Below are 27,926 nucleotides of genomic sequence, written 5' to 3' on the forward strand. Positions count from 1 at the left end.
GGGCCAGCCCGACATGATCCCCCAGGCACCTGGTTGGCCACTGTGAGAACAGGATGGTGGACTAAATGGGCCACTGGCCTGATCCAGCAGGCTCTCCTTATGTTCTTATGATTTTGTTGACTATGATGGATGGCAAATGATGTCCCCTCATCTCTGCAAGTCAAGTGCATACTATCTAAGGTGGGTCAAATTACGTTGGCCCCTGAACCAGAAAATCCTGCAAGTGCCTCTCCCTGGGAGTGTGTGTTTGGGAGTACAGTAGGGCATCGCTTTACAGCAATTCGCTAATACAGCCATCTCAATTAGATGCAATTAGACTAAAGCCCCACTCATGCGGCACTTGTTCTGCTTTTACGGCAGTTTTCAGGCATTGTGCGCCATTCTATTCAATGAGTTCAACTTTGCAGTGGTTTTCGCTTTATAGCGGGGGAACATAACCTGCCATATGAGTGGGGCCCTACTATACTAGTCCAGGGCTCCTCTCAGCAGAATGGGCAGGAGGGGCCACATACTCTGCAGGCCGCATCCCACGCTTTAAGAGAGGCCCCTTAAAAACATTGAGTCGAATTAAAAATTATCTAAGAGCACCACCGACTAGATACATAAACCGCTAGCTTCCCAGTTGTGCTAAGAAAGGCAAGAAGAAAACTAATCATTGCTAAAAGGAAAAGCACCTCCAGGGTCTAGAGACCAATGGGGAATAAGGACAGGCGAGTTTTGCCCAATAGGAGCTTGAGGTTTTCGGGGAAGGTCACGCGCAGCAGTTGCTGCTTCCCGCGCTTCTGATTGGCTGACTGCCTCAGATGGGCGAGTCCGGCTGTCGCTTCCCAGCAGCGTGTGCTACGCAACGAAGCTCAACCACAGCCGGGTCTTTCTGCCCAGGAAGTGTTGGTAGCTGCGGCGGCTCGGCGACAGGGGTGAGGTCGAGTTTGACAGTAGGGAGGCTCCGCCCTTTCGCTCTATTTTGGATTGGAGTGATTGTGGGTCGGGGTAAGGGGGACGATCCGGTGTGTTTTTGCCTGCTGCTCCATCAGAGTTGGAGATCTCTACCTACCCCCCATAAAGGGAGCGCTTGCTCAGTGGAGTCTCCGTGTTTGCGGATCTTAAGGCTCCAGGTTTAAGTGGTGAATTTATGTGGTTACTGTTTTTCTTCTGGAAAGAGCTGCTGTGCTGTTAACAACTGCTCGGTATGTGGAAATGCAGCAGATGAAGCTTACCCAGCATGGAGAAGAACTGCGCAAAAAGCTTCACCTGCTGAATTTATGTGTGCCATGCCAGGCACCTGTTAATGGTAGAGGAGCCTTTCCTGAGGGGAGAGAGAAAAAAGTTTTGCTTTCCTCCTCGCTACTGAGTTAGTAGACCAGAGCATCTCTTCTTGTTTGTTTTCTCTGTTTTGATCCATCTTGAGTGATCCAGGTAATGAGACTGTCTATGTCAAACTGAGATGTAGAATATGATCTGGCCACCCCCTCTCCCTCTGAATGTGTTTCTTTTGTGTCACAGATGCACCCCACATGCTTTGATGGTGTATGCTGGGTATCATTTAATACAAACAGAGCTGGCTGGCCTTTGTCACCCTAGACTTTTATCTAGCCATTGTGGCTAAAGAACATTATAAGGACAGATTCTCTCCCTGCTTTTGCTTTCAATACATATTTATGAGTAGAGATTTTAAGATTTGTTTGCAGTTGTGTGTGTAAAGAACCAGTGGTGGTAATTAGTCCAGATTAATTAGCACAGAATATCAGATTGTCTGTTGATGTATAGGATATGGGATTGCAGGTAGTGTCTATCCTCCCTGACTTCCAGATGGCTCTAGTTGCTTTTTGCTAGTGTCTGAAGGAGGAGATACTTTTGCATAGCCTTCCCATTGCTTTGCATACCTTGGGACACTCTGAGATTTGTGTGTTGGCTCTCCCTTTCTTGCAGGTTCTGGGGCCTCAGTGGGGCAAAGGTGAAACCTGTTGTAGGTATTTCTGTTTTTCATGATTTGCCCAGTTGTAGTGAATGCAGTTCCTTTGCATGGATGGATGTGGGCAGTGCTGTTCCCAAAGGTTATCATTTGTTGTTTCCTTCAGACTGGGCTGGTGGTGGGGAAGAGATGACTGTGCTATTTGTTTATTCATTGCATCTCCTGACCTTCACGTTTACAGTATGCAGGTGTCGGAGCGTGAGGGTGGAGCAACCACAGGGAATGGGCAGGACAGCCCCACTACATCCGATTCCCAGCAAGTTTCTCCCTTGCCCCCCAAGCCCCCTTCCTTTGACCTCTTCAATCTAGTAGTGTCCTACAAGCGGCTGGAGCTGTACCTGGAACCACTGCAGGATGTTGCTGAAGGGTTGTGGTTCCTCCTCAGGTTGGTGCCCATCTATTTGGTTACATCTCAGGGGATGCGACCTAGAGAGAAGAGTATTTGTTAGCTACTAACATCCTGGGGGGCAGAAAAGCATACACTCTGTGCAAATACCGCTTTTGACCAAATTTTACTTCCACTTCTTGTTCCAAGAGATATGAGGCATACAACTTTGGGGATGCTGTGTGCTATTGGGTTTAAAGAAGACATGTTACTGCATTTGTGGCTTGGTCAGTGTCCACTAGTACTGGATCCATGGCTGACTCTATACTCTTTCTTAAAAAAAGTGGCCTCCATTTTGAACCACCGTACCAGGTCCTTACCTTACTTTTGTCCTCTCGTTCATTTTCATTTGATTTTTAATGTGTATGCTATCTTTCTACATTACTGTACTCAAAGTAGTTTACTGTACCTCATGGCCCTAGTCATAGGTTCCCCCTTCCTCCTTTCCATCCTCACATTCTCACATTCATACCCTTTTGTATAGCTAAAGTATCCCTTTGAGATGACGGTTCACTAATAAGCAAAAAAGCTTTAAGGACGTACCTATAGCCCACAAATATTTCTATCAAACTTTTAAAAGCAGGGAAATTGGGCAGCTACAGTAGGGCCCCGCTCATACGGTGGGTTCCGTTCCGGACCCCCGCTGTAAAGCGGAAATTGCCATAAAGCGAAACCCATTGACGATAATGGGACACGTCGCGCGAAAATGACGTCAAAATGGTACACGACGGAAAAAAACAGCTGTAAAAATGGAACAAGCGCCTTAATGCGGGGACTTTCCCTAATTGAAAGCTGCCACATTAGTGAATTGCTGTAAAGCGAAGTGCTGTAAAGCGGGGCCCTACTGTATAGTGAATGCACCAGGGGAGCAGGAGACCTGATCTCCTCTCTGAGATATTGTACTGCCCTACAAATTTGTCAAAATGCAAACACAATTTGGGTTAGTCTTTCACAGTACAATCCACTTCTTGTGTAGCTTGGAAGAGTTAGGTATTTTCCACTTTTCCTATTAGCCCCCTTAAAACTTTACATTAGTTCTCACCTTATAAGAACAAGGTTAGTTAATTTGTTTTATTTGCTTAAAGCTATATAGCCACCGCAAAAAAGGTTAAAAAAGATAAAATAAAAGGAGCTAAAATACACAGTACAAAAAACATGATACATGATTTACATGAAATATATACAAAAATACCTTGTTAGGTAAAACACATCTGCCATCCAGTCTTAGGAAATTATATACATGAAATATATACATCTGTAGAATGTGCCTGTGAAGAGGGTAACTCTTTGCATCCTTTTAAAAAATAATTAACTCAGATTGCCTCCGCATTATTTGTAACTTTAGCTCTGATCTTCCTAGCCGCCAGTGCAAAGTTAGCTACCCGAGTAGTCACATATTTATCCGTGCCGACTAATAGGGAGGCAATTTGTTCTAAAACCGGTCTATCCAGCAGGTTAGAAATAATGGGGGCAAGAAATTTATCTCTAGGATCCTTATATAACGGACATCTTAAGAGATAATGACCAATATCCTCCCATATGGCAAATACATACCCGAGAATTAAAGGGGATCTTATTATAACGGCCCTCTAGAATGGCTGTGGGCATCGTTTGAAAGCGGAGTGCCGTAAATGATATTCTCAACCAAGGGGAGGGGAGGAAAGAAAGATAGGATTCCATATGGAATGTTGTCTTAAACCAAGAATACCAAAGGGACAAGGGTGATAGAAAGGCCAAGTAGAGTGTCCACCTTTGGGCATATAGAAGAATCCTTTCTTTGAGCAGTCTTCTGGCCTTTGGGGAGTAACGGGAAGGTAAGGAGACAATAGAGATCCCATAGACAGCCAGTTTAGATTTGGCTTGATCAATCCAAGAGGAGTGATGGGATGACTGCAACTGTTCCAAAATACACTTTTTGGGTAAACAGGAGTCATCCATCCCAGCTAGGCGCAACCAATAGGACGCCAAGGCTATGTGGGCGTAAGCCTCCAATGGGTGGGATCCCGTCTCCAACCTTAAAAAGGGGGCAGGGGTACCAGGAGGGGTAGCCAAAATAGACCTAAGAAAGCCGTTCTGGACTTTCTCTAGCTGGGGGGTAAAGCTGTAACCCCAGATCTCTGCCCCATAGAGAAGTTGCGGGATGATTTTCTTATTAAAAATTTCCAGAGCAGGAGGGACCAGTCTGCCACCTTTACTATGGAAGAAGCGGCATAATTGGTGGACAGAGCGGGTAGCCTTCAGCCTAGCTGCATTACAGTGGAGATTCCAAGATAGATTTGAGGAAAAAATCATGCCCAGGTAGCAATAACTCCATTGTTGTTGGATTATTTTATCGTTTAGTCTCCATATGTGTTTGGAACTTTTGTTTCCAAACACAACTACTTTTGTCTTTGTATAATTAATATGAAGACGCTCTTTTGAGCAGAAGAGGCCTAAACTGTGCAACAACCTCCTCATTCCAATTTGGGTCATTGAGATGAGGGCCAGATCATCCGCATATAACAAAACAGATAGTTTGGTTGATAAAATAGACGGAGGAAAGAACATTGGGCCCGATAATTCCTTAACAATGCTATTCACATAAAAATTGAAAAGAAAAGGTGCTAATAAACATCCCTGTCTAACTCCCTGGGATGTGTGAATTATCTCAGAGAGAAGACCATTTGCTCCCAATCTCACTCTTAGGGAAGTTTCATGGTGCAGAATTTGTAATAGCATAAATAGTCTTTTATCTATGTTAGTTTCCCGAGTTTCTGCCAAAGGCAGAATATAATATATAATATAATATATTAAACCCGATCAAAGGCGGCGGAAAAGTCTACAAATGCCACAAACAATTCTTTTCTTTTGTGGAATGCGTATTTTTGAATGGGGTGAAAAAGAACATAGCATTGATCCACTGTGGATTTACCTTTGGAGAATCCTGCTTGTTCTGGGGCAATGATGTCATTCTCAGAAGCCCATCTGTTAAGTTTCATCAAAATATACCTAGAATAGAGTTTGGAAGCAACATCCAATAAACTGATCGGTCTAAAGTTGCTAGGATCTGATTTGGCACCATTTTTATAAATTGGCACCACCGTGCTAGTTCGCCAGCCATTGGGGATAGCTCCATGGGCGTAATAAAGGTAAATAATTTAGCAAGTATAGGAGCCCACCATTCGGGGTTAGACTTAAAAAGCTCTGCTGGAATCATATCCTCACCTGGAGCCTTACTGGTTTTCAACATAGAAATTAAAGAGACAACCTCATCAGACGAGACCGGGTCCCACTCTGGGTAACCGTTTAGGGCACTAACAAATGGTATTGACGTTAATTGAGGATAAGATGAGGGGTCATTATATAACCTGGAAAAAAAGACTTTCCATTGTTCCAATGTTATCTGGTTGTCAGTATCATGACGCTCCAGCCTCAGGCCCTTGGAGACCAGGTCCCAGAATTTAGAGGCATTATTCTCTGAAGCGGCGAGACCAAGTTCCCTCCAGTGCTGTTGCACATAGCTGGCTTTTTTGTTGTTAAGAAGCTTTTTATAGGACCGTCTATAAAACAAATAAGCCTTAAATTTCGCTGGTGACTCATCCCACCTGAGAGCTCTGATGGCCGTACTTAGACTACGTTTTGCTAATATACAATGATTATCAAACCACCCGGGCTTCTTCTGTGTGACAGGTTTGGTGGTAACTAACAGGGGCCTTAACATTAGAACAAGGGAATCATATAATTGGAGAGAAACATTGGTAGTTAAGAAACGATCTCTCAAGTCCAGCATCCGAGGGGAATTTAAAAAGAGAGTAAGGGACTCATTCAATTTCCCACTCCAGCGGATCCTTCTTTCTCCCTGTGATACAAGGGGACCAGGCCGAAAATAAGTACTAGGTGGGAGGTAAAGTGAGATAGAAAAAAGAGCATATATGGGCATATGGTCACTCTCTGGTCTTGAAATGACCTCAAAAGATTTTATTAGGGAGATAAGATAATTGGAGAGGACCATATAATCAATTACACTCCTTTCCCAAGGACCGAGGAAGGTATGTGCAGTTGATTCAGGAAATAAATCAGAACCATTGCAAATTAGAAACTGAAATTTATATATTAATGTAAAGAAAGAAAGCCCAGCAAAATTTATAACTCTGTCCGAGGAATTCCTGTAAGGGAGGACTGATAAATCGTCCGAAGACAGTCCCAATTTACTACCAATGGTCAGATTATTTGAACCCACCCTTGCATTGAAATCGCCAGTAAGCAGTAAGAGGGGATCCTGGTACTGTTGATATATCAGCAACAACACCTGCTCAAGATCCGACCAGATGGTACTATGGGCCTCATCTGAATGGGCCTTGAAAGACGGGGGAACATATACATTAATCCCTATTATTTCAGGTGACTCAGGCCACGAGATTTTCGTAATAAGGATGTTTTTAGACGTGGACATATTAATCTCTGAAGCTGTTGGGTTCCAGTCTACCGAAATCAGAGTGGCCAAACCACCCTGAGGCCTACCCCCCTTAGAGGAGATAATAGTAGGGATAGAAAAAACCCAGGATTCTTGAATACATACAATCTGAAAGCACCTGCAAAACTCGACAAAATCCCGGTCGGCCAGCTTGGACAGCCAGCCAGCTACATTCCATGAAATGACGGTGAGAGGGGGCGGAGCTTGACTCACTTTGGGAGCCATATGTCAAGGGGAAATAAACCCCTCTTGATGGATTTCCGCCTCACAACTCAAGGTAGAGTTATAAACATTCGGTCCGTTCAAGGGTGGGAGAAGGGGAGGAGGCAGTTGGTTAGAGGTGTAATCTTTGGATGGTGAGCCTAATTCAAAGTCCTCCAGATATCTAAATGGTGCCCTCCTTCCTTGTAGGTTTTTAAGCAGATTTTGCAGTTTGTTTATAATGTCCCGCTGGGCATAATCAGAAAATGTATGAAAGTTGGCTACTAGCTCCTCCTCGCCTTCACAGGAGAAGAGAAAGGATGCAGACTCTAAATCATCTGTATTCGGCTCATCGGCCGAAGACTTAGGCAGGCTCATGGGCAGCGGTGTAGACGATGAGGTGGAAACAGCACTTATTTCATCCACGACAATGAATTTGCTACTGCTGGATGAGTCTAAATCGAAGGAGCCTGATTCATTCTGAGACTTAGAAGGAAAAAGTTCAGAAACGTCCATGGAGGTAGTAACTCCAGGGTTCTGGTTTTGAGTTTGTAGAGAATCCTGTGTGGGCCAAGGAACAATAGGGGCCCTCATAGGGCTTCCATCCAATGGCTGGAACTTGTCATTTGGTTGAGCAGCTGTTAAAATAGAAGTTGTTTGGCATCGGGACATACCCAAGGTATAGGGTTGCGCCTGGTTGAAAAAATGTCTTTGAACAGAAATCCCTTGCTTGAGTAACTTGGGCCTACAAGCCAGTAGTAAATTAGCCGTCACTTGGAATCAAAAGGTAAGTAAAACCGACAATTTTGTAGGTATATTCGGAAGAAATTCAACTTGTATGATGTCCTCCAGTTTAATGAATGTCAAGTTCATGACTTGTAGGACTTTATAGATGTACACTTTCTTGTTGACATTATAACGTTTAATACTATAGTTGGGGAGATTGAGTAGGGCTATTGAATTCCGGTCATATTTTAAAAGCCAATATTTTGCATCCCCAATTGGCGGAGAGGGTTTGGTAGAATAATCTTTAACCACTTGACTTTCCGAGCATGGTCCTCTCGTAGATGGCCCATAAGATAGCTGCGCAGGGGTCTGAGGAAGATGGAGCAATTCGCTATGTGGTGCAGTCGTAGTAACTTGAGAGGAAACTGTGCAAGAGCGACAATCCTTTATCCAACCATTAGGAGGCAGTGTTTCTAACAATTTAAACAGTTTCCGAAAGTCCATTTTCTTGCCTTTAGGGTGTTTGTACCTCTTGATGTTTTTAGATTTTTTGCCTTTTGGTGCAGCTTTAATTTTCTATTTACGTTTCTGGTTATTGGCCAGAGCTGAAGAAGATACTGGGTTTGTAGCAACAGAGTTATTAGGCTTCATCATTAGAGCTATCTTGGCAAATTCCTGAGTCAGGGTTCTTAATAAGCCATTTGTCTCTGAAATAAAGGTTTTGATACAAGTTATTTCGCTTGAGGCAATCGCCAACTGAGTATTCAAACATAAATAGTCAGGCTGAGATAGAGACTGTCTCACACCATCACCTTCCATAGGGGTAGTCTCTGAGTAAGAAAGGGGGTGGGGTGGGCTTGACAGCTTAAGAAGCTCAGGGATTCATGTATGTCCGTCACCAGGGAGGGTAGGGGAATCCTATAAGAACCTCCTTTGATACAGGGTTGAGAGTTTGATTGAAGTTCTGCCCGGGCCAATTCTACCGCCAAGTTTGTATTTTTGCCTGGAGGCTGCTCAGAAATCTTATATGTGTCTCTGAGGTCCAGTGACCAATCTGTCTCGACTCCAGAGGGAGAAGCAAGTAGGCTAGAATTAATAATACAGTCTGGCTCCTTTAATTCAGAGACAGCGTCTGAGCTGCAGGAACGTGACAAACTCTTCTCAGCTTTAGAGGAGAGGAGGAAATGAGTAATTTTAAGTTGTTTAGCCCCTTTCAACTGTTCTCTAGAAGACTCCTCTGGCTGCATGTCGTTATCTCTGTACATTTTTCTTGTGAAAACCATAGTTTCATACAAGGTAACTTATCTGTCTCGAGGCATACGTCTCATTTCCTTGATGCATAAGGTGAAATACAGTTCTTATAAGAACAATTTTGTATAAAAAACAGCTCACAACAGTTTACCATGTGCCACAAAGACATTAGCTCCCCCACCCCATTCCTTTTCTTTACACCAAAAATCTAGCAACTATTTTCTGGGGGAGAGAGGGGAGATTAGGTGGGTGGGCACTGGGCAGGGGGGAAGCCCCTTTCCTTTCCAAAAAGAAAATATTGTGAAAAATATCATTGCTTTTCAGCATTTCCCCCACCTTTTTATTCTACAACAGGCACAAGTAGCCTCCCACCCAAATTTCAACCAAAGCTGTCCTTGGCCACACACACACAAGACCTTTATTTCACTTTATACAGTCATGGCTTCTCTCAAAGAATCCTGGGAAGTGTAGTTAGTGAAGGGTTCTGAGAGTTGGTAGGAGATGCCCTGTTCCCCTTACAGAGCTTCAAAGTGGCTGACTGTTAAACCACTCTGGCCACTGGAGCTCTGTCAGGGAAATAGGAGTCTCCTCTCAGCACCCTTCACAAACTACACTTCCCAGGATTCTTTGGGGGAACTCATGACTGTCTCAAGTGAAATCAAAGTCTGGTGTGGGTGTGGCCCCCTGATTAGCCAACCCCAGCAGCTGTGAGTCTGGCTTTTAGAACACTGACAGTTGGTTCTTACTGAGCATGCCCGACATTATCATTGAGTTCACTGTAACATTTCTTAAATTAATTAAAAATCAACCAGGCATTTTTTAAACTTTAAAATTGCAGAAGATGAAGTTTAGAGTATGGGTCAAGGTCAGTGATAGGATTACAGGTACTCAGTGAACACAGCTAATTTTTAATGAATTTCAACAGATTATGAGAACTCTCAGAGAAAAAAGTCCAAAAAGGGTCTGGGTTTTTTTCTTTTTACACTTTGAATTTTCAATTCTCTGACTGTTTTGTGTATCGCCATGAAAATTTAGAGAGTTGTTAAGCAAGCGTTTCTGAGTTCAGGACTATAAGTTTTGTAAGGTTTTGTTTTGAAGTGAGCTTATGGAAATCATCAGAATAGCATGGGGCGGTTTTTTCAATTTAACATCGCGGAATGTGAAAAATCCACGCTGGGTATAGTATACAGCCACTCATATGGCTGTATAATAAATGCTTGATTGTGTATGTTCCACAGCTGGCAGATGCCTCTCTGCTCCCTCTTGACCTGCCTGGGCCTGAACTTTCTGCTTCTGACTCTGAATGAAGGTGAGAAATGTTGGATGTATGTGCTGGGAACCTAAGTGAAGTATAGATCTCCCTTCGGGTGTGATGTGAAGCTTGGGGGAATGGAATATGATTTTATTGGGGGCAGATTTTAAGGGCTAATAGCTCTTTTCTTTAGAGATAGTAACGGAATCGTGTACATGGCAAGCAGAAAGGCCTCCTTTGAGATGGTGTATGGGGAGGTATATAGGAAGCTGCCTTATATTGAGGCAGATCATTGGTATGTCTAGCTCAGTATTGTTGATGCTGACTGGCAGCAACTTTCCAGGATTTCAGACAGGGAACATTCCCAGCCCTACCTGGAAATGCCAGGGATTGAACCTGGGACCAGCTTCATTCAAAGTGCATGATCTGCCCCTGAGCTGTGGGTGATGGTGGTAAAACTATATGCTGACTGGACAAACAGAGGGATGGTCTAATAAACTCTGCATCTGTTCTACTTCCCATTCCAGCTGCTTGGTATGGGCTGTGTGTCCTACTGATCTCAGTGCCTGCCATGCTGGGCTACCTGCAGGAGACATGCCGCATCCGCCTGACTGAGGAAGAGCTGGCACGTCGTAGGTACCACAGTGTGCGGCGTGAGGATGTGAGGAAAGTTCAACTTTCTCGACATGAGGCTGTGGCTGAAGTAAAGGGCTTGTAAGTGCTACTAGGGAAAGATGGAAAAACAGATGGGCCCTTGGGTGGAGTCTTTTGAAATTCGTGATAGAGGGATGCTTCTTGTGCTAATTGCCCGTTCACATTAGATCTTTTTCTGATTCTGAATGTCTTGCTCATTCTAAATGCATGTGACCCATTATTTTTTCGGATATGATTTGTGATTATTTTTCTGTCTATTGTGTGAGCATTTCCAGTGTAGACAAGTTACATGCTATTGTTACACCTGAACAGTGGGAGTGGTTTAGCTGGCAGAAGCAATTTGGTGACCTTTCTGTCCCATCTTTAGTGTTGGTTTCCACCAGTTCCTGTCTTTTGTCTTCTCCGATTTTAGCCTTTTTACTTTTTTCTTGCTGTATTTTTACAAAAAATATTTTCATCATTTTTTGACCAGCTGTTGTTCTTTTTGAGGTTTTATTTCTCGGAGTAACTTGCATGCGTGTGTTTGTGTGTCCCATAATATTTTATTAATTACATTTATATCCCACTTTTCCCCTAAGGAGCTTAAGGAAGTATATATGGTTCCTCCCCATTTCATCCATACATCACTTGTGAAGTAGGTTAAGCCATGATACAGTGACTGGCCCAAGGTCACCTAGTGAGCCTTATGGCTTAGTGAGAACCGTGGTCACCCAGATCCTTGTCCAACACTTTTAACTGCTACACCACACTGGCTGTTTTGGATGCTCACCTGCATAGATCTGCAGCAGTGCACAGTATGGCATACTGATCCATTTTCTTCTTCAACCGTGCACCTGTAGAGCTGTGCACAACCGCACAGAGTTGATCTTTTCATTTTTACTTTATGTGGCCATCACAAAGAGCTGCACAGCACTAATGCAGTATGATGTGTGTCATGGAGGCTTTTTGGGGGAGTGGGTAGCATCTTCCCCAAACTACCCTATCTGTCATCACTTATGTTATCAATGATACTGCCTGCAACATTCTAAAAAATGCATTGCAATGGTAGCTAGAAACACATGCATTCAGGTCAAATGGGGTGGGGGAAGGCTGGGAGTATGTTTAAAGATAGTCCACGTGACATTGCAGATGCCATCCATTTCAGCATTGCCATGAGGCCAACAGTTGTGTGATGTCTATACAGCACAGTAATGTTACATGTGTGGAAACGGTGGTAATCCTACTTTTAAGAAATAGTGGGAGAGCAGTACCTTGGTAGTACTAGCAACCAACGTGTGGATCCTCCCCTAGATTAGCTGCCTTCTAAGGTACCCTACTTCAGTTCACCCTTTGGGGGCATTGCACACCCTTGCTAGTTGTGACTGTGACTCTAGACTGAAAAAAGAGTCGCTTAAGCATTTACGTGATTATGCTGCCCACCCCTCAAACTGCCCATCCTCCTTCCAGAACAGTGGATCGATTTCAATCACTTGGCAAGAAGCCTCATTTTTAAATCATTGATTTTAATCAACTTTTCCATTTGTATTTTTCCAAAGAAAAGTGTGTTCTCACTGCTCAATAGAGCTATTAAAACATATTGATTTGCAACTAAATGCAACATTACTCCAGGTTTAGTACATCTGTTAGCCGCCTATGAGGATGACACAGTAGTGTTGCATCCCTTTGTTTAAGTAATTATAGAATTTGATTTTTTAAAAAGGTTTTTATTAACATATTGTATTACTCCCAAGTGTGCATGTTAGGAAACCTAATTTTAGAAGACTTTGGAACTTTTCTGAGCTAAGGACTAATGGTTTTTGCTCCAATCAATGTTTGATCAGGACAGATACATTATTAGAGTGGTCTGAATTTTATAAAGGGAATAGTTTTTTGTGGCTTGGAGCTCAGATAGGGAGAAGCCCAAGTTACATAAGAACAAACTCTTTTTCTCCCCACACTTTCCTGTCCGAAGTTGACCATAACAGTAGTCACTTTGTTGATGTTTTGCACAAGATATCAAAGTCTGATGTTCAATCCATCATATGATTTGATGTGCCATGTTATTACATACCCCTTCAGTATATATGGTCCAGGCAAGCCTCGCTGATCGCCAAACTGGCATGAGTGGGCTTCCACACACCCCAAGGGCAACACACCTATGACCTTATAACTTCATTGCTGCAAGCAAATTCCTCTTTGGCCTTTGCCAGCTTGGCTCTTGCTTCTGTAAAACCTCAGCAGTGCTTTCCTTCAGTTCTATAATCTTCCAGGGTGCATGCATTTAATGTGAAAAGGATTTTTGAAGGCACAGAATGCCTTGAAGTTGGTCAGAGTTGGTCAGTTTCTCAGTCCACTTGCCTCATACCATGCACTTTGCTGTGATAACGGTAATAAAGACAGAGTACTTAAGAACATAAGGAAGTAATGTGGAATAAACAAACAGCAAAATTACAACAATGCACACATGGCAAAACCACAACAATCATCCTGTTACCCTACACAGCACTGAATTGATTACTTTCTGATATATCACGTTGTAATGCTGGTGGCTCCCTGTCCTGACCTTGACATATGCTTTGAGGTGATCCAAAATGAAAAATGCTGCCTAGCTACAAATTAATGCTTTTACTTATAAAACTACTCCCCTAGGTTTGTCTATAGGACCATTTTTATTTTCACCCTAAATCTCTGTTGTCGCACTGATCTGGTCTTTGCCTCGCCTCCTCCCACTTTTGCTCTAGCACACAGTTTATCCATCAAAAGAGTGAAACAGGCATGCTGTTAACCTGGCCTTTAAACACACATGCTTTTGCTTGTATGATCTGTTGTGTAGCATATGAATGTAGAGGCCTGTGCCCAGAAAACGTCCAGTTGTTTCCCAGAATATCCAGTGTAAAGACACACTACAGCAAGTTCTTGTAAAGAGAATCTTTACTGATTCAATAGGCAAAGTATTAACACGATACAAGTCTCTTTCCTCCAACTAACAACCCCCACACCTTGCGGTTTCTTCACCCGAGGTTTTATACACTTTCGGTTTATGTGCCAGCTGCAGTCCGTCCTTGGATTGCTGCACAGTTTTAACCCCTTACTTGTCTTTTTCTTGTCTTTCTGGAAAAACATAGAACATCTTGCTTTCCAACAGCCTACAGCTCCCACCTTTTCCATAAAGACATTTTTCTACATGAGTTTTACACAGTTTCTTATATACATTTGTATAATTCTTCAGAAATGCATTGATTCATATGGTTTATTTTATTACAAGTAAAGATATGCAGCATCAGTTATTCGTCATTCCAGTGAAACACGCCAAGCATAGCAATTATTTTGCTGTATTTCTCTTCACATATGGGTTTAGTCATGATGTCAGCCAACATGTGAGCAGTGTTACAGTATATTAACGTGATAAACCCTTGCTGTATGCTTTCTCTGACATGGTGATATCTGACACTTATGTGTTTGGTACGCTTGGTGTTCGCTTCCGATGTTGCTAGCCTGATACATGTTTGGTTATCCTCGTATACCTTTATAAGCTTCTTAACCTCTATTCCCACTTCGTGTGTTAGATGTGCGAACCATTGCAGTTCATTGCATGCACTCGACAAGCCAACGTACTCAGCTTCTGAGCTGGAAGTAGCCACAACCGCCTGCCTTCTGCTACTCCAATCAATCACTGACCCGTACAGCAGCATAACTATGCCAGTGGTTGACTTATGGCTTGTGAGTTCACCCGCATGGTCTGCATCCATGTAACATTCCATGCCACCCTGTTCCTGCACGGAAAGAACCAGCCCCTTCTTACTAGAGCCCTGGAGGTATCTAAGCACTCTCTTAACGCATTGCCAATCTGTTTCTGAAGGTTTCTCCACCTTCCTGCTTAAGATGCCGACCGCGTTACAAATGTCTGGGCGCGTTACCTTTACCAGGTATTGTAACTTGCCCAGAATGTGTCTATATAGAGTTGGGTTTGCACATTGTGTCTCCTGCATTTCCTGTTGAAATGAGACAGTCATGGGCGTCCTTACAGGTTTACAGTCTGACATCCCACATTCAGCCAGAAGCTGCTTTATTTTCCCTTCCTGTCTTAGCATGAAGTTACCATCATCACTACGCATGATGTCAGTTCCTAAATAGTGCTTTACTGGCCCCAAGCACTTCGTATCTACATGCTGTCGTAGATTATCATTGAAGTATATCTCATCTGTCTCATCGTGGAAGACATATAGAATATCATCCACATACATGGAACAATACGTGGTGCTTGTACCATTTGTCTTGACATACACACAAGTGTCTGCCACACACCGTCTAAACCCCATAGACCTCAATACGTCGTCCAACTTGGCATTCCAACACCTCGCACTCTGACGAAGACCATATAGGGATTTGTGCAACCTACACACTAGCCCTGGTTTTGTTACAAACCCTGGAGGTTGCTCCATGTATATCTCCTCCTGCAGGTCCCCATGCAAGAAAGCTGTGCCGATGTCATAATGGTAGACCTTCATGTGTTTCATTGCAGCTATTTTCAAAAGTATTCTAATGGATTCATGCTTGACAACAGGGGCAAAGACGGCATCATAATCACTGCCATACTGTTGTGTAAACCCCTTTGCTACCAGGCGTGCTCTGTATCTTTGCACCTCACCTGAGCTAGTCCTTTTTCTCTTGAATACCCACTTGCAGCCGATGGCTTTCTTTCCTGTGGGTAGACTGCTCAGCGTCCATGTGCCATTATTGTCTATGGCCTGTAGCTCCTCTTGCATGGCTGCCTGCCATTTGGCCTGCTCGGTTACGGGCAACTGCCTGATATCATCGATGCAAGAGGGTTCCTCCTGTATCGCCTCAGGTGCAATTCTGGCTGCGGTGAAGGCCAGAGACGACTCTATCACCGGGCACATTACAGTTGCACCCTTTGGGCTCTTGCCATAACTCCCTTTTTGTGTTATTATGCTTTTCACCCTCTGACCGCACTCGATGAGATTCAGTTTTATATAGAATAGTGAATCTCTTAAACTCCCTTGTGAACAGACTCTGTCTCCCTTTCTTATCTCACAGATCCCATGTTTAAACAACACTTCAAAACCCATGGAATTCAGTTTTGTGACAGACAAGATATTGCTTTCTAGTCCTGGTACAAACAGTACGTCAGTCATTATTGTATTCAGTATACACAATTTTACAGTTCCCCTTCCCAGTACCTTTCTGTGCGTACCATCAGCAAGTACCACATCCTCCGTCGTGGGAAGCATAGTTTTGAACATAGTTCTGTCTGCAATCATACTGTGAGTAGCTCCGGAGTCCACTACCCATTCAACACAGTCACTGTTTTCGCAGCTTTTGGTTTTCCTTTTATCAGCACTCACCAGCTGAACATACGACAGCTTCCTTCCTTGTCCTTTTCGTCTTGACTCACAGTCCTTTTGTAGATGTGAATGTGAACCACAAATATAGCAGGCTTTCATTCCATATGATCTCGTATCTGCGTCTTTGAAGAAAGTTCTGCTTTCTTTTCTGTTGCATTTATCCAGATGTTCCCTGTCGTCTGTGTCCTTTCGCCTCTCCCACTCCTGGATCAGCTTTCCAGATACGTACTCGACGGTTAGATTGTCATCTCTCATTGCTTCTAACGAACATACAACAGGATCCCAGGAAGTATTCAGAGAAGATAGGATGATGTAAACTTGTTATACTTGAGTGTGAGCAACATTCCGTTCTTGCAACTCCGCAAACAGTTTCTTTATTGCTAGTAAATGTTCTGACATCGTCACGTCATTAGTCAGCCTAATTTGATAGAGCTTCCGTGCTAAATGAATCTTGCTGCTGGCTGTTTTCCTGACGTGAACCTCGTTAAGAGCAGTCCATATCAGCCTGGCTGTCGGTTTATCTTGAATGTGAAGCAATTGTGAATCATCTAATGCCAGAATAAGATAAGCCCTTGCTTTTTCCTCTAGTCGAATCCACTGCTCCGGTGGTGGAATGGAGGGGGGTTCATGGATTACTACTTGCCATACATCTTCCTTAGTTAGAAATGCTTGCATCCTTAAACGCCAACTCATATAGTTTGTTTCTGTCAGCCGTTCAAGAGGCATGCCAGCCGAAAGCGAAACTGCCATCCTTGCAGACTTTCCTTTCCTGCTTCTCACACAGCCTCCCGGCACGATTCCGTACACACGTTAGACTCACCAACCAAGCGTCCTGGTTTGCCGCTGCTGGATACCGGTTTCCTTCTGTGCACTGCTGAGCACTGCTGCTGGATCTCTGGAACTCTGGATTGGATTGGTTCTCTAGCTTGGGTCTCTAGGCTGGTGCTGGGCCCATAACCCTTGTTGTGTAGCGTATGAATGTAGAGACCTGTGCCCAGAAAACGTCCAGTTGTTTCCCAGAATATCCAGAGTAAAGACACACTACAGCAAGTTCTTGTAAAGAGAATCTTTACTGATGCAATAGGCAAAGTATTAACACGATAAAAGTCTCTTTACTCCAACTAACAACCCCCACACCTTGCGGTTTCTTCACCCAAGGTTTTATACACTTTCGGTTTATGTGCCAGCTGCAGTCCGTCCTTGGATTGCTGCACAGTTCTAACCGCTTACTTGTCTTTTTCTTGTCTTTCTGGAAAAACATAGAACATCTTGCTTTCCAACAGCCTACAGGATCAGGCAGGGTTTTTTGCTCATATGAGGGACTAAACCCAGCTAATGGGAGTTGAGATTTTCTCCTTTGCACCTATATTTTTTGGGTGGATTTAATTTTATATGGATTTAATATAAAAAGCATTTTGCCATATTCTGGTTTTTATCTCTTCTGTAAAACAAACTGATAATTAATTAATTAAAAACACACACACACAAAGTTTGAGAAACCTTATAGCTTTCTTTGTGGGCTGGATGACTTTAAATCAATATTTTGCTTAGGTTGGAATCCTAACCCCACTTACCTGGGAAGAAGCCCCACAGAATTAAATTGGACTTATTTCTGAGTAGATGTGGTTAGGATCACACTGTTAGCTTCACAACAGCTCTGAAGTTAGTCATCGCTATTCAGATTTTTGGCTACAGGAAAGACATGCAGAAGATTGCCTAATGAGTTTTTCATGACTCAGCAGGGATATGAACCCAGGGTCTCCTATATTCAGTAGATAGACTGCTGGGCTCTGAATCATGCTGGCTCTTATCCTACTTGTGAAGCCTATACAGTTGCTTTCTGTATCCAAGCTTGCCTGCCTGGAACTAGCTGGGATAGGAGGTTTTTGCAGGGCTCATCCTAACCATGCCTTGTGTGGATGAGCAATGAAAGAGTGTTTTTCAGTTCAACCCTACCCTGAAAGTGGACCCTTTCTCTGCACTTGCCTTGGACTAAATGAGGTGGTGGGGATCACTTTTTTCCCTTTGTGAAGCATTTGGAATGTAGATTGCTGCAGTGGCTTTGGGGTTGTGAGTAGAAGGGCATGTGGAATGCGTTTAACGCTGCTGTGATATCCTTTTTCAGCTTGATCCAATTGGAGGCCCTCCTGAGTCGGCTGTGTGGTGGCTGTGAGGCAGTCTACCGTGTCCTGTACTGGGAGAACCCTTCTCTATCCTCACAGTGAGTGTGGCCTTGGGGAACACGTCATAGAACTGGGACATTGCTGCCTGTGGTGGTGACCAAGGCCTTGCTGCTTTGGGATTGTGAGCAGGGCTGGCACCAGAGGGCGGTCAGGTTGGGCCCTGTGGCCTAGAGGGGTCCCTGAAGGGCCCCTACTTAGAGTGGGAGGATGGTGCTCCCGTTCCATGATCCATGGCAGCGTCAGGTCCTGCAATCCAACCCTGAGATGCATCACAGAGATGGAGCTCCCAGGCATCCCCCAATACAGATAATGTGGGTTTCAATAAGCCTGCACACATGCATTACCTACCTCTCCCATCAACGTGAATGCTGTGTGCAGTGTGCATGCCTGCCTGCCACCACCTGCATGGAGGCGTGTTAGGCTGTGGCGTCATGGGCCTGGGGCAGGCTGGTTCCTAAGGGCCCAGTCATGCCTGGCCCTGGCCCTGGTTGTGAGCTTTGCTGCTAGGTCACTTCACTGGCCATATGGATCCCTACTTTTCCACTGTACATTGGGCAGGTGTCCATGCCCAGATGTAGTGGTGGCGTTCACAGGGAAGCTGTCTGGGTGCAATTGGACAGAGGGCAGCTATTGGTTTGTCCAGACTGAAGGGGGGTATTTGGGTGACAGGAAGGCAAATGGAGATGATATCTGTGTTCACTATTCAGTATCTGAGAGTGATGGGAGCTTAGACAGGCCTGAGCTGCTCTGGGGGCACCTGACTGTCATCCTGATGCCAAGGTGTATCATACCCCTTCTGCTGTTTTTCCACCCTCTGTCCAGGTTTTATGGGATGCTGATGGTGTCTGTTTGTGCCCTCTATTTGCTGCCCTTGTGTTGGGTCTTTGTTTTGCTCAATAATGCCCTTTTCTTGGGCAATGTGGCATTTTATCAAGGTAAGAGATTGCTCTCCTTCCCACAGGAACTGATCTATCTGTCTAGAAACAGGGCGCCCAGATTCAAGATTTCCTTTGCTATAAATCTGTGTGAGGCAGGGATCTGTGTTGCACCCACCCCTGCTGCTGTCCCACATTATGCCAAATGAGGGGAACTGTGTGTAGCTGATAGCAAATTTTGAGGAGAGGGGGAGAACTGCATCTCTTCTGTGCCGCCCTGATTCCATAAACAAACTCTTTTATGTTCATGAAACCCAGGCACGGACTCCATTCACTGGGCATAACTGAGTACTGGAAACCTCTTCCATACAGATATGTCCCAGTAGGGAAATAAATCTTTCTATGAGAATGACAAATTTCCTGTGGTGGTATCTGGCAGAAAACGGTGGGCTATCACAAGGAGCAGCACCAAGAGACGGTGCTTAGCTGAAACAGGTTTTGGGAGTGTGCTGTGAAAACTTCCCCCCGGGATGCACCCCACTTCTGACATTTTTTTGTGGGGGATGGAAAAGTGCAAGCAGGGACGAACCTGTTCAGAGCACAGTTTTTCTCAATACCCACTTATAGTGAAGGAAAGCTTCCTGTCCTCACTCTGAATTGGCTTTGTGAGGATGCTAGAGCAGCAGCCAGGGGGCTGTGAATGCCAGTGAACAGTTGCTGAAAAAGAAAAAAAGGAAACCTGGATGCGGAGATGGGTGTTCAGGAAACACTTCAGCTTCTTGTATCGTATGCCAAAAAAGTGTGCTGGGGAATATTCACTGCATTTTCCCTGGCTACTGAGGGGTTAGGGGGTGGTTAGGGCTCTAGTTCAGCCAGATTTGCGTTGGAGAGAGCTGTGGGGGATTCAGGCAAGCCTACTGCTGTTTTAAATGCTGCTAAATACATTCAGGTACTGGTTGCTGCTGTGCCAGCATATCTCTTGGGCATTTGGGTTGGAAGTAGGCTTGAATGACATGCTGTTCTTCTAGTGCTAAAAGCCTAGGCTGTTTACTGGAAGGCTTTCTTGGGCTTTTAGGGAATGAACACTGGTTGCCCTTTTCTGCCCTCCCTCCCTAGTGTTGCTGGAGCTGAAGTCTGCTGTAGAGCAACGTTTGGGCCTCAAGCCCATTGCTACGACTCCAGAGCTAGTAGAGCTGGAAGCTGGAGATGTAGGGGCTGCAGCCCTGCCAGACCGGACACCTACACCCACCAGTACTGAGGTAAGGCACCGAGGTAGTGGAAAGGTACAAGAATAGTCAGGTCTGTGTTTCTCTCTTCCAAGCAGATCTAGAATGAGTATTTTCATCAAAGTGGCTGGGATGGTTTGTTTTTTCTTTTGCAAATGCCTGTGGTCATCCTCAGGCACTTAGCGTATCAGTTGCTGGCTTTCCAGCTGATTCCAGATCTACAGTCTTAGGAAACATGTCCCAGGCTGGAGCACAAAAGACAAGCATCCACCTTCCTTCTGCTGGATGTAGTCCCATGTTTTCCCCCAACCCTGCTTTCCCATCTTCTGTAGTCTTGCTTTAAGCTAGGGATGGGAGAACCGGTGGGCCTCTGATGTTGTTGGACTCCCAACTCTCACCAGCCCTAGCCAGTGGGCAGGGATGAATGGGAGCTACAGTCCCAACAACATATGGAGGATCACAGGTTCCCCCAGCTACAGCTGCATTTTGCAAAGTAAGTTCATGATAGGAAATCATGGGAGGAATAGAGCTGTGGATTTTGTCTGGAAACCTCCAATCCCTGCTCCCAGGCCGCAGGTCTGCCTACACAGGTCCGTGTCTTTGGGGGAGCTGCCATTCACCTTCTGCCCTCTCCTTTGCAAAGTGCCTGAACCTTTTCGTCTCAGCTGGTTATGAAGAAGTAGTGTTGGAATGCATCTGGAACCTACTGATAAAAGGTGGAGCCTCAGGCAGGCAATGGAGTGTTACAAATTTGAGCTTACCTTTATTTTCTCCAGTCTGCTTCTTAGAAGTATAGTAAGATTTTCAGCTCAGCCCTAATTTTTTTTTGCCACTTACCTTGGTTCATCTGAAAATGTAAAAGGAGGGTACCTATAGTCTTCTCTTCTCTTCCCTCGCACAGTTCTTCAGAAAGTCTTCACTGCCTGTTCCGGTCAGTATTGCCCCTTTCTGCAGCCTATTAAGATGTTCAGGATCTGCACCCCAAACATTCTCAGTGTTTGGGGCTTTGTGTAAAAGCTGTGATGGTAAATAACTATGCCCAGGCAGGAAGGGAAATGCATTCAGAAGGTCCTAGCTTCCATGGACTGATGCATTTGAGTAGTTGTAACGGGGTAAGGTCAATTGAGTAGGGTCCATTCTGGATTCATTTATTGCTGGCAGGCCTTGATTCCTTGATTACAAAATGACAGTCATTTGCTTTCCTTGTAGGATCTGACCCCTGGCAGTGTGGAGGAAGCAGAGGAGGCAGAGCCTGATGATGAATTCAAGGATGCTATTGAGGTCTGTGCCCTGAGAGGTCCTTCCTGGGCTTGGACTTATCTGTGCTATGATGGAGTAAGGTTATATTGCTAGGCTAGCAGATTAAAGGTGGCCTCCTTCATCTTGTTACTTAGGGTAGTGAGTGGCAGCAAGGCATGGTCCACGCCAGTAGTGCAGTAAACGTTTTGGTATGGGGAAGAGAGAAATAGGATAGGCAATGTGCTGTTCTGGAAGTGGAGATGGGTACACCATAAAAGATGAAGGTTGCTTTGGGCTGGGTTCTTCTGGACAACATCTCTTGTCTTTTCTCTTTGCTGCGGGAGTAGGAGACCCAGCTGCTAGGAATGGTGAGTTCAGGAGCTTGGCCACCCTGTCCTAAATCAAAGATCACTTTTCTTCCAGTTGCCTGTGCGACTTTGGTATCTTTGCTGTGTTCTTTGCCCTGATCACGTCTCATTTACTTGCCCACCCAAGCTGGAAGGCTGACTGTGACCCTTCCAGGGGCTCAGAATTTTGACCCTTTTGTGCTTTTCCCCATGGCTAGCCTAGCCGTTGTGCCCTTATCCCCCTGCCCTAGATTATTCCTTAGAGGCAGACACTGTGTGTAGTGGCTGCTTCTTGACAAGTGCTGCTCTTGATCTTTCCTCCTATCCAGGATGATGATGATGTCTCTCAGTGCTCAGGAGAATTTGATCTGGGCCTTCCTGACAATCCATTCATGAGCAAGAATGAGGTGATTCGCAGCAGGGTGTCGCGGCTGACGGAGCGACTGCGGAAGCGCTACCCAACCAACAACCTCGGTACTGGATTGGGAGGTGGGGTGGTAGAAATGGCAGAGTGCTGATGCCATGAGATGCTTACTGTTGGACTGAAGCAGGAATAGCGTAGATCAGCCTTCTCCCCCAACCTGGTGCCCTCCAGATGTTTTGGGCTACAACCATCATCTCCAGCCTGCACAACCGTGCTGGTTGGGGCTGATGGATATTGTAGTTAGAAACATTTGGAGGGTACCGGGTTGGGGAAGGATGATGTAGAGGGTTGGTTGAATAGGAAGGCATGGCCCAATTGTTGGCACAGAGGAGGCTGGGGCTGGCTAGTGTTAGATGGGTCTTCTGTATTAGAAAAATGCCATTGTGCCCAGGGCTGTATGTACTTAGGGCTTTAAAAATATCAGTGCCAAGGACACTTCGAATTGTGCAATACTGCCAGGGAGGGGGAGTCATTTTACAGGACAGAATCAACAGGCAAGAGGGGGTTAAACATCTTTACTAACTCTCTTAGAAATACCCCCGTTCACCCGTTTTGGCATCCCCCCCAGCAAACTGAGTTTGTGAATGCATACTTGCCACAGTCACATGCAGCTCTGCACTGAGAGGCAGACATGTGCAAGGCCACCCAATGAAGCTGAGTCCACCTCTAACCCTTGATCGCTTATACCACACTGGTTTATTCTGAGATTCTTTTTTTCAATAATTTTTATTCAGATTTTCATAAAACATACAAGACAAAATCATAAAACATTCAAAGACAAAAAACAAAATCAAAAATAGTTAAACAAAAAGAAAAAAAGAAAAAAAAAAAACAAAAATAAAAAATAAAGAGTAAAATATTGACTTCCCATTTGTCAAAGATCAAATCAGTTATAAGTCTATAATATATAACAATCCTGTCTCTTAAGTCATATTATAAAATCACTTTCCTCCAGTAGTTATCTTACTTAATCATCAAATCTCATAAACATTACTTTATTCTTTCCACAAAAAGTCAAAGAGAGGTTTCAATTCTTTAAGAAATATATCTATCAATTTTTTTTTCCAGATAAGCATATCGATTAATCCATCTCATTACTAATTATGATAATCTTATTGTCATAACCATAGTCAAAATAAACATTTCAATTAATCCATCACATCAGAATCTGTTAGGTTCAATAATTTCAGTAGCCATTGTTCTATTATCTCTATTAGTTCCATTTTCCATCTTCCATCTTCAGTAGTCTTGTTAAGTCCAGTAATTTCAATATCCAATCTTCCATTATCAGTATTCCATAATAATCTTGCTGTCAAAGCCATAGTCATATAGTAAGAGTCTGATGGGGATTACCTCTATCCCAAATATTTTCTTGCCATCCATTCTGAATAGGTTGCTGAAATACTGCTGTAAAATCATATCTCTGTTCTTTTTTTCAAAATACACTGGGTCATCTCTTAAAAGTTTTTCCATTGTCACATGGCTGCAGTTAATTCCATAGATTTTCTCTATATTGGGCTCCATCACATCATTCCAGTCCAGAAGATTATCCATGCCATTGATAACTTTATCTCTAGAATCTTCATTCATTTCTTCAGAGATAACATTGAGTTCCAAACAATAGATTTTATTTCTAAAGTCCATAGACTCCAAATCTTGTTCCTGTTCCACGTTGGTTCCAATCTCCGGGATCTCCTCTCTCACAGGGACCCCTATTCCAGTCTCCAGGGTCACCTCTCTCACAGGGACCCCTGTTCCAATCTCCGGGGTCTCCTCTCTCACAGGGACCCCTTCCAGGGTCACCTCTCTCACAGGGACCCTTATATCTTTAATCTCCTGCTTCATTTTACTCAATTCAATTTTCATTATCTCAATCTCATCCATTATTTTCTGAAACATAGTTATTTCCAGATTTTCAGCCACTTTCTTAATTGCCATTTTAAAAGAAAAATATAGGAGAACCACTTCTTATTTCAGCAACAATTGGGTTAATACTCCAAACTTGGTGACATCACAGTATAAACAGAGCAGACAGCCTTATCTCTCCAATAGTTAAGTAAACAAAATGCAGTTCCCAGGATCGAAACAATTAATGGCAATCGTCAAGAAACAGATTCGTCAAAATAAAATAGACCAAAAAGAGAGTAGTCTCAAAACAGTATAATATTTTTCAAAATAAAAATCTGGAATAGAAATCCCTCTTCTGTGTATATCTTTAGAATGCAAATCCAGGACAGCTTTTTGCAACAAAAACAGAGATAAGCTATTAATTAGTGCGTAGCAGAGAGAAGTTATGGCTCCCCAGTGAGATGTCAAAAACTGATCAATCTGGCAAATCTCTTTTAAACAGCAACAATTTAAGTCAAGTAAAAGAAAAATATAGAAAGAAGGGTGCTTGCCTGTTAGTGCGTTCTCTCTTAGAAGATAAGGTGAACGTTCGCTTTATCAGATAGAGCTTGCTGTTAAAAATCCGTCCCACCTTCGTCGGCTGGACCTCGTCCCATAAATTAATGAGATCTGGTCGTCCCAACAAAAATAGGCTTTGAGGTTAATCTCTTCGTTTCTCCCTACCCGGGAGAAGTTTAATCAGTCAAAAAAAAAAGAAAAAACTGACTGATATATCTGAATAAGCTTCTTTTGAGGCAGGAGCCCGTCTCAAAAGCAGGCACAGGCTAAGTCACCCTTCCCGGAAGTGTTTATTCTGAGATTCTTGAGAGATGAATTTTTTTCCACCCCATGCCGAATTCCATGTTTATGTGGCATATGCCCACCTCTGGTCCTGGCACAGGGTTGTAGAGTGGAGGATTGGCATTGCCTGGGAGATGCAGCATGCAACAGGGCCTTTTTGCCACCCAATACAAATCCTGAATATCGGTCCCGCGGAGAGCCCTCACAGTGAGTTTTTTTGGCACACCCTGGCACATGGGTGTGTCTCCTTGGACAATAGGATGTGATGGAGCTGTTAGTAGGGAAGGACTGTCTCTAGAAATTGGGGGGGGGGACAGCAGAGAGGGAAGGCAAGGCAAATTTTCTGTACAGCTTGATGGATGAAGAGGTACCAGATTTGACCTTTACATGTGCCTTCTCTGATATTTCACAGGGAACTGTGCAAGCTGTTCAGCCACTTTCTCTGTGTTAAAGAAGAGGGTGAGTCTCTAGCCCAGCATTGCCCTAGCTGCCCCCTTGTCCTTCTTGTGCTGCCTTGTCTTGTTCACCTTCCTGACTCCTTCCTTAAGCTCCTTTGCTACTGAAGGGGGGGGGGAGGCGAGGGAGGAGAACAGCAATAGGTATCTGAAGTGTTTTTTTAAATACATTCTCTGGCCTTTTTACTCTCATCCTCTTGGCTTTGAGGCTGCTGGCAAGGTGAGGAGATGGCATAACACATCTTTCCCCAACCTGTTGCCCTCTGGGTGCTTTGGACTACAACAGGGTGGGCTAGACTAGCATAACAGCTTGATATACCGGGCTGGAAGCGCAGCTTCCGATGCAAGCAGCAGCCTCTTTTCTTCTTCCGCTCAGCCTCCCTCAGCTCTGCAGACGCTGTTCTTCTGGATCCATTTCTGCGGGGCCAAGCCAGCGTTCCTAGGGCCAAACTAGATGTCACCTGAGAGACCCACGAATTGGATTTCCTCTGGGTTTCTCTAATTAACAGCAGCTTCCCCTCCCCCCTGCCTAATTCAGAGTGGCATCTGTTGGGCAGCATGGGAGTTAACCTTTCTCCCCTGTGCTGAAAATCCCCTCCCCACACACGTTTTCTATGGGTACCTGTAAAATGTTCATTCGCGGAGCAAATGGTATCTTGGTGTGTGTAGGGGGGAAGGGTTCATCCTCCCCTCACCCAGCACCACTGTGCTAACCCGTTGAGGTGCTCCTTTAAAAAAAAAAAAGCAGGTGATGCTAATTGTGGATTTCTTATATCACGCCTAGTTTCACCTTTGGGGATAGTGGGGGCCTGCCCACTAAGGAATTTATTTTGGGGGCTCTTGTTGTGGGATGGTGGGAAAGAATGATGTTTGAAGGCAGTTTCTTTGTGTGTGTGTGTCCGTTTCCTTTCCTCCCTGCAGCGGTGTTGTAGTAACTGCGGGAACAGTTTCTGCTCCAGGTGCTGCTCCTTCAAAGTTCCCAAGAGCTGCATGGGGGCTACAGGTGAGAGGGCAGCCAGGGACTAGGGTGGGGCTCCTCCGTGTGAATGCTCTTTCCCATTGGGGGGGGCAGGTTTGCTGTAATTCTGCCTGTCACTAGTCAGAAGGGGTCATTGGGTTTCTCTCTCAGGGTGTATGTATGAGGGCTGAAGAAGTTCTTGTCTGGCTTGGGGGTGGGGAAAGCAGCACAATTGTTGGTGGGCTCTGAGTCTCTGTCTGGTGCTTTCTACTGCAGCTCCTGATGCCCAGCGGGAGACCGTCTTCGTATGTGGGCAGTGTAACCAAGCACTCATCAAGTGAGAAGCCGATTTGGAGTCCTGCCTTCTGCTGAATCTGCTCTTCCTCTTACCCCAAACTTGCTGGCATTCCTGGGAGTGAAACAACAGCATTGTGCACTCCTTCTGCTCCTCCCTGTACTTGTAATAGGAGGGGACTAGCAATCATGACTTAACGGTGTCGTAGGGGGTTCCTTATGTACTAAACTACTGTAGGCTTTCCCTTCCCTCAATCCAGGAGCAAACAGTCCTTCGCTTGCCTGGAGCCCCAAATTTTCCCTTGTCATCCTTGCAGGAAGCTGGCCGTTCTTGTTATGCAAGGTGGTTCTTGGCATCTGGACTGCCAGGCATCTCTGTGTTTCGCTAGGGAGTGAGATGCCGCTTGTTCCCTGAGTGTGTTCTGAAGTGGAGGCTGGGTCTTCCTCCAGATGCTCATTGTAAGTTGGCTCTGGTCAGAGTAAGCTCCGCTGTGTAAAGAAGGCAAAGTCTTGTCAACCCTGGAACTGAGAAAGTTGTGCAGCTGGACCTGCTTTCTGTCCCTGTTCAGATGTTGATGGCATCTCTCTTCCCATCTCCACGCCATTGACTTTGCTATTTTTAGATAGCTTTTAGACAAAGCTCTTCAGTCTGGCCTGACCTGGACTTGGAAATCTTGCTGTCTTCAAGTCTTTGCCACGTTAGAGGGAACAGATGCTACTGTAGCCAACTGGAGTTCCTGTTCATCACAAGGCCCACCTGAAGGTGCGGAGCACCTGCCTCAGAAGGTGGATCCTTCTGCAGGAGTGGAGCTCTTGGTTTTTGGACTTCTGTAGCTCTCTTGCAGAGTAATACATGTATATAATACCAATAAATAGTGTCCCTGGAGACCGGAGCCAGCACTCCTAGTGTCTGAAGTAGCTTTTGATGCGGTGAAGGGGGAATAGGCAGCAGGGGACCTAGTTATGCATAAAAGTTGTTGGAAGAGAGCCTTAGATTG

General features: G+C 44.6%; 1 protein-coding gene across 8 annotated transcripts; it reads left to right on the plus strand.

The window, feature by feature from the left end:
- The first annotated feature begins 810 nt into the window (after window positions 1-810).
- On the plus strand, window positions 811-27,814 carry ZFYVE27 (zinc finger FYVE-type containing 27). 8 transcript variants are annotated; one of them, XM_061636294.1, is made up of 13 exons: window positions 836-917; window positions 1,930-1,970; window positions 2,154-2,357; window positions 10,227-10,297; window positions 10,768-10,954; window positions 18,365-18,460; window positions 19,245-19,357; window positions 20,414-20,556; window positions 21,733-21,804; window positions 22,439-22,583; window positions 25,634-25,680; window positions 26,598-26,679; window positions 26,911-27,814. In XM_061636294.1, exons 3-13 carry the CDS (start codon window positions 2,155-2,157, stop codon window positions 26,973-26,975), a joined length of 1,224 nt encoding a protein of 407 aa, XP_061492278.1. In that variant the 5' UTR covers window positions 836-917; window positions 1,930-1,970; window position 2,154; the 3' UTR covers window positions 26,976-27,814. The 8 variants fall into 8 exon arrangements, with proteins under 8 accessions (XP_061492277.1, XP_061492278.1, XP_061492282.1 ...); XM_061636298.1 differs by having other exon boundaries at window positions 1,930-1,966; XM_061636297.1 differs by lacking the exon at window positions 836-917 and adding an exon at window positions 997-1,416.
- The last annotated feature ends 112 nt before the right edge of the window (window positions 27,815-27,926 follow it).

Source organism: Rhineura floridana, chromosome 7 (genome assembly GCF_030035675.1).
Source record: "Rhineura floridana isolate rRhiFlo1 chromosome 7, rRhiFlo1.hap2, whole genome shotgun sequence".
Classification (NCBI taxonomy): domain Eukaryota; kingdom Metazoa; phylum Chordata; class Lepidosauria; order Squamata; family Rhineuridae; genus Rhineura; species Rhineura floridana.

Bases quoted from the DNA above. Each gene is read 5' to 3' on its own strand.
- ZFYVE27 (XM_061636292.1), top strand. From the start codon at position 2,008: ATGCAGTTCCTTTGCATGGATGGATGTGGGCAGTGCTGTTCCCAAAG. The intron at 20,557-21,732 runs GTAAGGCACCGA...CTTTCCTTGTAG, and splicing joins CTACACCCACCAGTACTGAG to GATCTGACCCCTGGCAGTGT. The intron at 26,680-26,910 runs GTGAGAGGGCAG...TTTCTACTGCAG, and splicing joins GAGCTGCATGGGGGCTACAG to CTCCTGATGCCCAGCGGGAG.